Genomic DNA, 12,228 nt, shown 5'->3' with positions numbered 1-12,228 from the left:
TCACAATTACAAGATTCAGCTCCCTGCTGAACTGCGAGGGGCACAACCATTCTTGGTTTTGAAAGCTAGAAGACACAATTATTTTAGATTAAAAAAAAAATAAATAGATCCATATAATCCTAGAAATGGATCACCATATGCAAACCCAGGAGTTTTTATTTCCAACCATAGCCGGTTTATTCAGTTGTCCCATTATACAGTAAGTGAACACAAATATTTCCCTAACATTGCCACCAAGGCTGGATGCCCAGGCACAAGAATGGAGCAAAAGAAAAACTGGGCTTGAAAACTCAGCCGTTACTTAAAAAAAAAGGATCTTTCCAGAAGCCAATGTCTGGTCATCCCCGTGTCTCTTCAGGCATTACATGTCCTGCATGCGGCATAGCAAATAATGCTCTTTTTATTCAGCTTCCATTTATATTTCCTTTTCCATTGCAGTGCAGTTGCTCTAAGTGGTTTCAGTAGTGTTCAGCTGTGGTCTGTGAGGGGTTTGAGCTCTGCTATCTGGTCCCACTCCTTTAGCATTCTGTTTGCTCCGACCTATACATGCTTCCATGGAATTAATTTGGAAAACAGACTTGCATTGCATTCCTTAAGCCTGCCTTCTGGTTGAACTGCCAGGACCCTTTGGAGAGTGACCCTGAGCCGCTGAGAAAGCTCTCATGTGCGCAGTCGGGGTTCCTGTGTTACTTGTCCTTGCACAGCACACCCATGCACGCACTCTTACACACGTATGCAAACACCTCTGTCCTGTTTTGCTCTAGTAAACAGTTTTCCACTCTGCAGCCTGCAGAGAGTTGATGCAGAAAGCAGCTTTTCTGCCATTAGAATTTGTTACTCAGAGGCTTTCTGGGCAAACGAAAGATCCAGTGATATATCTTTCTGCTCTTCTTCAGACTGAACGAGCCGGTAGCCCAGCAGGTCCATTGCATCCTTGCACACATCTTGCACTTTTTCTATTTTCTCAAAGGGAAGGGTTGTCCTCCAGGCCTGGGACACTCTCAGCGCATCTCTGGACCCAATAACAAAAGCCTGTGTGCCTTGCCCCTTCCCGTGGGTGATGTTGTGTACCCACTTCTGAAGTTCTGGTGTGAAATGGAGTTCTGCAAACCTGTACATCTGAGCAGCCCTTGCTAATGGGTCTCTGACGATGTCTTCATAGCGAACCAGCAAGTAGCGATCTCTCAAGGAGCTGGGAATGGTCTGAGTGCCTGCCTTGTAGATCTCCACATGGCTTTTGCAGATCACTTGCATTGCGTCGTAGGGCTCCGTTTCTTCTGTTGTCCACTGGGACCGCACGACAATGTCACTGTCACGTTTCAGCTCGAACACTGACTTCTCTCGGGACCTGAACACAGCCCGAGGATCGCGTACCAAGTGAATGATTTTAAGGTTCAGGGATGGATCGGTGAGAAGCGGGTAGAGAACTTTCAGGTCGAAGAACCGAACCTCCTTGATGACGATATGGCTGTAGGTTTTACAAGCTTCCTCCACCTTGCTGAATGGGTATTTGCTACACATTGTTTTGCAGTTGTGTGCAGTGATAATGTCATTGCGACTGAATGAGTCGCAGGCAGGGGGGGAGCACAAGGCTCGGCTTGTCTCCCACTGAAATAAATCAGACTTTTGCTTCTGGCGAGACATGTAAACATCAAACACAGACATGTCGCACAGAAAGGCCGACCTGACTAGGTCCCGCACTGCCATTTGTAAGACTTCAGCGCTGTTCTGGTGCATCCTAACCCACACATGCCATGCAGGCTCCATCAGGTAGAAGACACTGGGGTGCTGGCTGAAGATTTGTCCAATGAAGGAAGATCCTGACCGCCAGGAGGAGAGAATGAGGATGTGGACTGGAGAAGATTTGTCTTCCGTGAGGGCACTGTTGCTGCAGGGTTGGAATTGGAAGTGGATGAAAAGGAAGGACAGAAATGCCAGCGTCAGGAGCACTGGCACCCTTCTAGGCTTCATCGTTTTTGCAAGGGACCTGCAGAGACAGAGAAAGTTCAGCATCACGAGATCATGAAGAAGGCAGGATGTGGTGCATCGGACTCCTGCCAGTCCCTCTGCAGGCTCAGGGGTTTGGAAAGCTGCCGCGTTACCAGTGATACTGTGACAACTACAGCACAAAGTGTCTTTGGGAAGGACACAAACCCTGCAGGGATGGAAGTTTTCTGTAACAAGAACACTTGTCAATAAGCCAATCGAATGCAGTCTTAGAAGTTCAATGAAGAAATCGTCTGCGCTTTTATCAAAGTTCAGGAGTTAGTTCTGTGTATCAAAATATGTCAGCATGCACAAATGCGTGCATAGTGTACACGATCCCTGCAGGCATGATCCTGGCGATTTTTATGGAGGAAAAATGGAATGAGTTTTTATGGAGAATTCAAGAGTTCCACATTGTTACTGTTAAACTCCTGCCCTGACCACTGTTTACAGTTATTTTTATGCCAGAATGCTGTAAAAATACAATGTAGGCTTCTGTTTCTCTTGCTTATATTCCTTTTGGAATTTCAGGAAATATTTATTGTTGTCACAGGCAAAAACTCACATACCAGAGGAAGTAATTTGGCACTGTAATAAATCCAAACTCAACAACATCTCCTCCACAGTCAGAGCATCATAGGCAATTTTACTAGAAAGGAAAGGCCCACAAAGGTTCATCTCATCCACCTCTGTTTGCTCCCCTCCAGCCAAGCCTGATTGTGCCTTGAATCCAGGTGGGTGCCTACAGCACCTGCCACCCCAGAGCCTTCCAGCTTTGTACACTGCTTTTGTGCAGCCCACGATTGCTCTGAATTCAGTTTGCTGTGCCCACGCAGAGCAGCTGCCTCCCTGCTGAAGCCACCGAGGTGCAAAGTATGCCCCAACAGGCCACCACTTCCCTCTGTGTACTCACGACGTTATCTTCTGGATCCATGGTAATGCAGGAATGTTCCCGGTCAAAATTTCCCTGACTTCCTCCTTATGCCCTGCCTCAATTTACTTCTTCAGCAAAGCTTTCAGACTAATTTGCATGAAGGTGCCTTCTCTCATGGTTTCAGTTCCTGGAGCAATGATGTTTAGATTTCCAGGTAACTCATTAGGTAATCAACAATTGCTAACTAACTAGGAACAGAACCCATCTGTTCCCGTATGTACATAAGTTGGCTTGTTTTTCTAATCTAACTGCTGTGCATTCATTTTGAGGGTTTATAAGGCAGCAGTTATAATTTCTCAAAGCCAGGACAATGCCCAGCCTGGTTGTTGCAGTGCTACCACAATATAAATATTATGTTAGTTATGTCTTGCAAGGATAGGGCTCTACACTCAGTGAGAATTCTACGTCCACGTGCTTATGGTCTCCTGGAAAGAAAAAGAAACCTCCTGATTTTTTTATTTTTTATGGTTATACAAACGAACAAGAGGCTGATTCAGGTCAACATTTGCACCAAGCCTTAGAAGACCTGCAAACAAAGACTGTTGTAAAAACAAGTTATATATCAGCGTCTTCCTTGCCAATGAATACAGCAGTGTTTACCAAAAGTCTTGGCTTCTGAATGAACTTCGGCGATATCACCTCCATCTGGCACCATTAGCGGCATTATTCTAACTGCTGGCAGAGTTCCTGGATGATAGCCAGAAGCTCTTAATTGAAAAAAACTCTGTTAAGTAGGCTTGAACGCTAACATTAAGATATCCAAGCAGGTTTAAAACCACGTAAATCATTATTTCCTCTGGAAACTTGTGCATGAATGGTCTGAGTCAGAGAGAATGGATTCAGGGTTTTTAGGAAACAGGGGTGCACTTTTATCTCAAATCAAACCAGGGTGGGACAACAAAGTGTTCTGGACATGTCACAAAATAAGCAGACCATCCCTGTGACTTGGTGTTGCCTGAGAAATAGCCTCGTGAAGCCACAGCTTCAACAGCTTCTTCCCTTATACAAGAAGCAGTGAGGGTTGTTGGCCTGACCACTCTGTTCCACAGGGAGGGAGAAGGACTAAAGTGAGTTGTGTGTGCCTGGTGAAGCGGAACAGAGGAGCAGCAAAGCGCCACAGAGGTTCTGTGAGACATTGCCTAACATGAAAGAAATACTAATTACTTTAACCGTAATTTTCACCGCTGTATCTTTTGATCATGGCAGCTGAACTCAGGTCTTAAGTTTTTAATCGTATTTTCTCTACAGCAAACGTCAAGAGTCGTAAGTGATTTAATTAATTTCAGGTTGTAGAAGTGAAACATCGAGCTCTGACGGACCTGCAGAGTAAAGATCCACTCAGAATGACTGAGACAATCAGCTGCAGAACAAAAAGAGGCACACTTACTGTCTGCTGGCAGAGAGATGAGCCAGGATTTGGCTGAGAGCAGAAAGAATCTCGAGGCACTAAGGATGAAGAACAGAAACTACTGAAAAAATATGCCTATCCAGTGTCACCACGTTGCAGTCTCCCACAGCACATGTATGAGAACGCAAAGAACTGGGATCTACCTGCCGAGCACCTGGAGTCTCCAAAAATATTAAGAGTTTTAAGCTTCTCAGAAACACAACAGCCTCGGAAAAGCTTGATCCCAGCAAAAAAAAAAAGCTATATAGAAAGCAGCAAGCAGCCCAAGGGAAACACACCCACCAAACACACTCTGAGCACGGGCAGCGTGTCCCCATGGTACAGCGTTGTCGAACCCATGCATTTCTGAGAGGGTACAGCCCAAAATGCCTGTGACCCAGTACTCTGCACGTCTGTCACCCTTCCAGACCTGTACAGATCCCTCACTGCCTTAGTGGCAGTAACGTATCAAAGAATCTGGGGTCAGGGAAGCCTCAGACACTGGTTTTTCATCCCACTGATCGTTGCTCATAGTGTTTTGAGATCCTTCTCTAATTTGGCCTAATAAGCTTCTGCAGAATTAGAAGTAGCAACTGCCCATTCAAAGGAGAACAGACTGCATGGAAATGCTGAGAAGGGGCACTGAGTCTGGAGAAGCAGGAACTACCCTTTTAAGCCAGACCAAGACCTTCTTTCTGCAGGAGGAATCATGTAGCAATTTGCCGGCATCCATATGTTTACAGCGTTTTACAAAAATTATCTCCCAGTTCAAGCTGCGGAACACGAGCAATGAATAAAATTCTGGGCACCAGCGCATCTGCACCAAATATCAAGAAACGGTTGAAAAATCTCACCTTAACAAGTCCTCTGGAAGGATCTCCAGATCTGGTTCAAGCAAAGCTGCTCTCACACCCATACGCTGCTGCGGTACACGTTCCTCCAGGCAGCTGCGTGAACTGCTGTGTTTTCACGTGCTGGCGCGCCGCCTTCATGCCACGCTCTTTTATACACCTGTCCTCAGCTCTCGGCTGTAGCTGTGCCTGCTCCCTCCTGTCCCCTTCATTTGTGTATGTCTCAGCTTTAAGACTGACTGCTCCTCAGTGCCCGCCTCCTTCGACAAGCCTTAAAGTAGATATCTCCACCCTACGCCAAGCAGCCACGCATGGGAACAGCAGTTTCTTTCGTGGACATAAATGACCAAACGCTCCTAGGAAAGCAGAAGGGCCAGAGAATTCATGGAGATGACGGAGAGGTGCTTTTACATTGAGTCCTATCGCAAACCCCGGAGGAGACTGCTCTCTGTAAAAGGAGGAATGGGGATGTGTGTGGCGTCAGCGCAAAGGACAAACGGGAACCCTTGTTGCAGGGAGGACCAGCAGGGATGCAGGGATGGGGCATATCTGCCCGCCGTTGCTCTGGCTGCTTGCGGTGTTATCAGGAGATGCAGAGCCACGTGAAGTCTTTTTGACTCTTTTTGGTCTGTGCCTCGCTCGAGTTAAAGGTTTAGAGGCTGGTAAAGAAAATTGAGTGAAAGGAGCAGCTGGGCTTGGGCTGTTAATGATTCACAAGGGTGCTGGAGTTGCAGTGGGGCTGTGCCAGGTGGGGTAGTGAAGGAGGGCAGTGCTGGGCGCAAGAGAAACACGTGGTGCTCTGCAACCGTGCAAAACCAACCGCTTTGGGTCATTCCTGTTCCACGTGTCATCATTTCTGTCACACCGTCTGCAGAGGTGTAGGCGTTCTTTTGATGGTGTCCCCTATCCCCAAGGGTCTCTCTGAGCTTCTCTGAGGGCAAATGGAGTATAGGAGACAGCAGAAGCGAAAAATCTGGGGACGGCTGGTCCCTCCAGCAGGAGAGAGGACCTCAGTGGGGCAGGGAATGTTCTCTTTCACTTGTTGCATTGCAAACACAGATGGTCAAGCTCTGGTAAACCTGGACTGAGAAACAAGGTGAGAAGCTGGCGGTGGTCCAGGTAGGGCCCTGCAGCATGCAGTGTTCTGTGCAACCTGGATTCAGCCACGTGTTCCTGGGCCCTGCACCAACACCATTTGTAGGAAGGATTTAAGTGTTGCAAAGCCTGTTTGTGACGGTCGCAGCACTTAAATGGCTCTTCCCAAAACCTTATTCATCCCTGACCAACGGCTGTACGAACAGAGATGTATCAAAACTCCCCTTCCACCTGTATGTATTTTGCCCAACGCTGGTCCTTTGGCACTGATACTCAGGCTTCGTGACAGCGCTGAACACTGCTGTACAGCCCTCTAGTCTCAGGGCTGAGCAGATTTTTGCAGCTGCAAGCTCTAACTGCTTGGCTGAACTCTCTAGAAGGCAGCCTCTGTGGCAGAAGCGGTTGCGCAGAGAGGGAGAACGTACTCTTCTTCAGAGCAAGGCTTGGGAGGGCACGTTGTTCTGGCACACTGCATTTCCTGAAACCTGAACATTGTCAAAAGGGAAAGGAATGCTCTGGCTCCTGAACGATGGACCTTTCTCTCTGCGTGTCTGACTCATAAGCTTTGTTAAGCAAAGCAGAAGCATCTGGCAATCAGCCACTGCTTGATGGCAGGCAGCCCTGTATCACCTTGTGCACCTTGCTTCCACCTCATACGATGGCCGATGACGTTTCTGCTTTCTATCCTCCTTCCATGGTTAAAGGTGCTTTCTGGGGACTCTGAGACTGGTGAGCCCTGTGAACTCTCCGTGCAGCCAGAGTTTCCGTTCCTTATACCCTGAAGAAGCAAGCAACACGTGCACGGAGCGCATCTGACCCAGCTCAGCAGCAGTGGGAGTAGGCTGAGGAGTCACATCAGGTGTATGGATTAGACAAAACTCCTCAGTGCTGACACTGGAGAAGATTCCCTCCCTGAGGGTGTCTTTGACAGTCTGATGGCAGGAACAGGCACACCTAGAGCAGGTATGAAAGGTTTAACCAACCCCATGCCCTGTCTTCTGCCATCATCATGAGCAAATGCCAGGAAAGAGAAGAAGCACATTTCCTTCCTAGGTGCTCTCCTGGCCTGCTGCAGACTCTGGAGTACATAATTCTCTTCCCTGGATGTAGGTGTCCAAAATAAGCTAGCGAGTGATGCTCTAGAAGTTCTTGTTCCTTTCTGTTGGCTGTAATAAGAGTAGGGGGTGATGTTTGTGAGTACACATCTATGCGGAAGCTGTCTGAAGTCAGTTGATATCAAGCTTATCTTTGCATTTCACCACACCTAGATTTTTTTCTATTCACTTGTCCAATCTCATTTTGAACTCACAGCTACTTTTGGCATCAGCAGCATCCCCTGGCAATGGGAATATGTTCACCTGAATGTTGTGAGGACTACTTCCCTCTGTTTTGAACCTGACATATAAAAACTGTTTGTAATACCATCATTTTTTTTAATCAAGAGAGACAATAATTCTTACCTATTCACAGTCTCTAACCTACACAGGATTCTAGCATCCGCTCTTATATACCCTGTAGAGCACAACTCATTTATATCAGGTTGATAGCTAAGGCAGCTCAGGGGAATCACGCTGGGGGGGTCTTGGTCTCTTTCCACTGATTGCACACGCTAAGTCAGAGCAGGAATGGTAACCCTGAAGCCATCTGTCGCATGCAAGGTAGATCCCAACCCTGTGCAACGTCCGAGGGGACTCAGACTGGTGAAAGGCTTTCACACTTTCTGCATTCTTCTCCCCTTTTCTTCAGCACCTCACCTCATCTGCCTCGAGAGCCCTTGGGAGCACTGTCCTTGGAGCTAGCAATGTTTATTCACTGCCATGATTCCAGGCAGAGATGAAAGGGACCTTCTCTTCTAAAATCTGAAGGAAAGTTCGCTGTCTTGCAACATCCTTTCTGGCTCAGTTCACAACTTTGACCTTAAGAAAACATTTAGACACTTAAACACAAGGACTGATACGCTGCCACTTTTTTCTTGCCTTTCTGGCAGGAAGGCAGATTTAGGAGACTACGGGCTTCTTTCATGTATTTGTTAATGTTTATTTAGAGAGATCAGTTATTTCCTGATGTCACAATACACCTGAAAGAGGTGTGTTATGGGATGGCTGCCATTTCCTGCATCCCAAGGGTGCAGCATCGGGGAGCTGCCCTGAGAGCCAATGCCATGACTGGTGAATCCTCAACACAGAAAGAGATCTCCTTTGCAAAGCAAAGGGAGTTTTGGTGTTTTCTAGCTGCACCGGAAAAATGGAAGTTTCTGGCTGTGCAAGGCTGAGCGTGACAGAAAGCTACAACATGGCTATTCACACAAAGGTATGATCTATGGTACAGACCCAAGATTTTGCATACAGCTGCACTATTGTGTTTTGAAATGCCCAGGGAATACCTTGCTTCTTGCAGAAAAGAAACCTGACAGTAACCTTCTGAAAAAAAAAAAAGAAGGCTGTATGTCACTTGTTCATCACTTTCAAAGGGATGGAGGCAACAGAGCAGAAATCTGACTTTTAGAAAGAGCTTTTTTGTTTTGGCAGGGATGCTGTATACAGGCACTTTGGCTGTTTTAGAAGTCAATTTTTAAGAGGATAGAAAGGAAACGCAGCCAGCGGGCAAGGACCAGAATGCATAGGAGCAGAGGTGCCACATCTGTGCTAAATTACACTCAGAGCAAGTTCCTACTGAACCAGAGCAGAACATGTAGCTTCTGGAACAAGGGAAGATGAGACAAATGACTGGTGTGATGCCCTAAATGAAACAACCGTCCAAGGACAGGCTGGTGTGCTCCTGCACTGATAGTGCTGTGGCCTTTCCCTTATGTTTGAGATAAGTTATATTTTTATTTAGAAGCAGTTGGAGATAAACAGGCTTGCCCAAATTAGCAGAGAGGGACCCAAAGTTGCAGTAGGCGACAGGAAGGATGGTGTCTGACTCCCCTGCTTGCAGTTATGGTATCTCTGTAAATACTTCTTTTGCAAAAGAGCTGAATTAGCCTTACAAGCAAGGAACTTCTCTACTGTCATTCAGCAAATGCTCTGTGAAACACTGGAGCAGAGAGACTGGTAAGAACTAGCAGTAACAAGAGTGTGATTAAGACATAAAACCAATAGCTAGAACCTATACATTTGCAAAACACGTTATCGATATACTGTGTAACTGCATTTCCGTTTGAAAACTTTTACAGGTATGGAAAAAACTGAGGTTAAGCATAGCAATAGGATGAAGAATATTTTTTTTCCAATTTTACTGTGGTAAATGAGGGGGAATTAAAAACCAACCAAACAATCAGAGCCTAGAACAACAAAGCAAATGAAAATGTTTGTTTCCTGAACATAGCCTGGAAAAAATGGGGTTGTCTGCCAGCCCTCGTGAACAAAGAATCTTTGCACAAGCACCTTCCCCTGGGGTCCTCCTCCCCATCCCACTCCCAAGTGATAATTGAGCCTCACCTGAGCTCCATGGTAGTCGAGGCCCTGGTTCGCCCGGGGCTCCCCGATCACCCCCAGGCTGCCTCCCTCAGCTCAGAGCAGACCATGGCATCCCCCCGCAGGTGCGCAGGGCGGCTCCGTGGTGGCGCAGAGCAGGCTGGCTCAGACAGGCTCTTGTGGCCAAGGGCCATGGTCCCTTGGAAGGATGACGCTCGGGGACTGTTGCAGACATCAGCCCCCTCGGGAGCAGTCAGGGCTGCTGGAAGAGAGCTTGAGCCAGGCCAGGGGCTGGGCTAAATCCAGATTCCCGAAACACCTGGGCTAAGCTAATAGCTTCACTGCAGGCAGGTGTGATATGGCCCAGCCCTGCAAAGAGAGCTGTGGATGGGTTGGGCACCGCTGCCGGCCCCTTTGGAACCTGAGGATTTTCACATTTCACCTTAATTCGCTCACGAGCTGAGAAATGTCTTGTTTCCTAAGGAAAGCACTAAACATAAGGTTGCCTCGCTGCCTAGGTCCCTGTGTCTGGGGTAAGTCACCCTCCTCCTGAACGTGGCCACTCCAGACAGCACAGGGAAGAGGAAAAGGATGCTGTAAGTCTGCTCTAGGCTCTACGGCTGGTGGTCCTCAGGTAAGACAGGGAGGATGGCGTTGGATCCGGCAAAAACGCACTGAGGGAGTTCTATCAGAGCACTGCAGACCTTGTCTGAACATCTGAGGAAGAGCAGCTCTACATCTGTCTGGGCTTCTTCCTTGGTCTCGGTGCTGACAGGGCTTTCTTTAGCACAAAGCACCTCTAAATACCGGCTTCAGGTAGTCTGTAGGGCTGGCAGGGTGCTCAAGGCTACACCCACTCTGTGACGCAAAACATCTCTGGGTATAGTGCATGAAAAATTATACTAGTAGGTTTGTGGTTTAACGCGAGTTTGCCGTTGCAGCAGAGAAAACTTAGGTGTGGTCAAAAGGCAGTGTTATGTTTGCAAAAGATGGCAATAGAGGATGTGGTCTTGAGAAATCTAAATAGCCTAAGATTTATGAGCTATCTATAGCTGTGTCTGGCTCTTTCAGCATCCCTGGCCAAATGCTGCTAGGCTAAAAAGAAACAGAATAGTGTTAATCATTGCAGAATATTTGCGTATTACCAGACAGGCAACTCTGAAAGGAAAGGGGTCCATGAAGGGAGAGCGATCTGAAAAGAGCAGCTCCCTCTAAAACCAGGAACTGGTCTGTAGTAATGGGAATTAAAGCCACAGAGCCCAAGATATGGAGAAGAGTTCAAGGAGACGGACAAAACCTGACAGCTGTAGGAGACGCGAGACAGCATAACAATGCAGCAACGTCATGCTGTAAAGGTCTCCTGGCTCTAACACACCGCTCTACTTCTTATTTATCAATGTTTTGTCTTGCACAGCTCAGGTTATTTGGATCTATTTGGAAGTCTGGTATCATGAAATCCCTTAAACCATCTGCCAGTCACCCAGAGCCCCAGCTTCTCTCTCTTTTTGTTCTGGGATTGCTTTCTTTGAAAGGAAAGAGTGTAGCAGGGATGCTCTGCTGATGTGTCAACGACCTTTTCATACACTGCTCTCTTCCTCATCTAGATACCTTCTCTCTAATGAAGTACTTGTACTCAGACTTTGTACCCCCTGGACAGGGGAAAAGAAGGCAAAGAGATGCCTACAGAACCTGGAATGAGATCTGGCAGTGTGTGATCTAGAGCTAGCTCTCTTTCCCCATCATTGTGTAAGCAGAGTCGACCTGTGGATCCCAATTCTGTGGGAGGACAGGTGAAGAGAGCTGTAGATGACGATGCGAGGCACTCCTCGGGTCACCCTTCTCTCACTTTTAGAAACACCTCCCCAAGCAACTCACCTAAACATGTCTTATGGGCGTTGCGTCCTCTTGACGGCACAGTCACTCCTCCTGATTTTGTAGAACGAGCAGACACCAGACCACCAGTTCGTTACTGTTTTATGGGACTGTCATTCAGCAATCAGTAACCGTGGCCCTGCTGGTGCCTCACCAACACCCTGTAGAGTATGAGTGTTATCTCCTCTTGACTGCACAGGCACTCCTCCTGCTTCCGTGGAATTAACAGACACCAAGCTGCTAGTTCCTTATTACTTTATGGAGCTGACGTATTCAGCAATCAGTAATCTGGCCACTGCTGGCATGTCCCAAGCACCCTGTATTTTATGGGGGTACCTCTTCCTTCTGTACTGGAGCAAGAAATGTCCAGCTGCCCCAGCCCTGAATGCCCAGGCACCAGCATCTGGCATGGCTTGCTCCAATCCATGGGGCACCATCTCTCCGCAGCAGTGACCACCAGCACTCACCGGTCTGTCGGGGGCTACAGGGAGAGGGAAGGGGCTGTGAGGGCCCAGGGGCACATACAGGCAGGGCTGTTTTGCAGGGAGATATCAGGCTGCCACAGTGAGCCTCCAGCAGCAGCGGAGCAGGGGTGATTGCGGGCTGTTCTGGGCTTGCATGGTCCATCCTGCCCTCACGGTCTGCCAGGTACGTTTGCGAGGCTGAGGAGCTCTGGTCTTGGACAGC

General features: G+C 47.8%; 1 protein-coding gene across 2 annotated transcripts; it reads right to left on the bottom strand.

The window, feature by feature from the left end:
- Positions 1-139: 139 nt before the first annotated feature.
- Positions 140-12,191, bottom strand: CHST4 (carbohydrate sulfotransferase 4). 2 transcript variants are annotated; one of them, XM_054078598.1, is made up of 2 exons: positions 11,545-12,191; positions 140-1,987 (listed from the first exon to the last, which is right to left on the bottom strand). In XM_054078598.1, the coding sequence occupies exons 1-2, from the start codon at positions 11,550-11,552 to the stop codon at positions 835-837; spliced, it is 1,161 nt and encodes a 386-aa protein (XP_053934573.1). In that variant the 5' UTR covers positions 11,553-12,191; the 3' UTR covers positions 140-834. The 2 variants fall into 2 exon arrangements, with proteins under 2 accessions (XP_053934573.1, XP_053934572.1); XM_054078597.1 differs by lacking the exon at positions 11,545-12,191 and adding an exon at positions 5,162-8,150 and having other exon boundaries at positions 141-1,987.
- Between the last annotated feature and the right edge of the window lie 37 nt (positions 12,192-12,228).

The sequence above is a fragment of the Cuculus canorus genome, chromosome 13 (genome assembly GCF_017976375.1).
Source record: "Cuculus canorus isolate bCucCan1 chromosome 13, bCucCan1.pri, whole genome shotgun sequence".
NCBI classification, from domain to species: Eukaryota; Metazoa; Chordata; class Aves; order Cuculiformes; family Cuculidae; genus Cuculus; species Cuculus canorus.
The sequence above is the reverse complement of the archived record's forward strand: the minus strand, read 5'-3'. Positions and strand labels throughout refer to the sequence as shown.

What these genes read in the sequence shown, in the direction of transcription:
- CHST4 (XM_054078597.1), bottom strand. Translation starts at nt 5,223, where the DNA reads ATGGGTGTGAGAGCAGCTTTGCTTGAACCAGATCTGGAGATCCTTCCA. An exon ending in CTTCCAGAGGACTTGTTAAG is followed by an intron (nt 1,988 to 5,161) that starts GTGAGATTTTTC and finishes CTGTCTCTGCAG; the next exon opens with GTCCCTTGCAAAAACGATGA.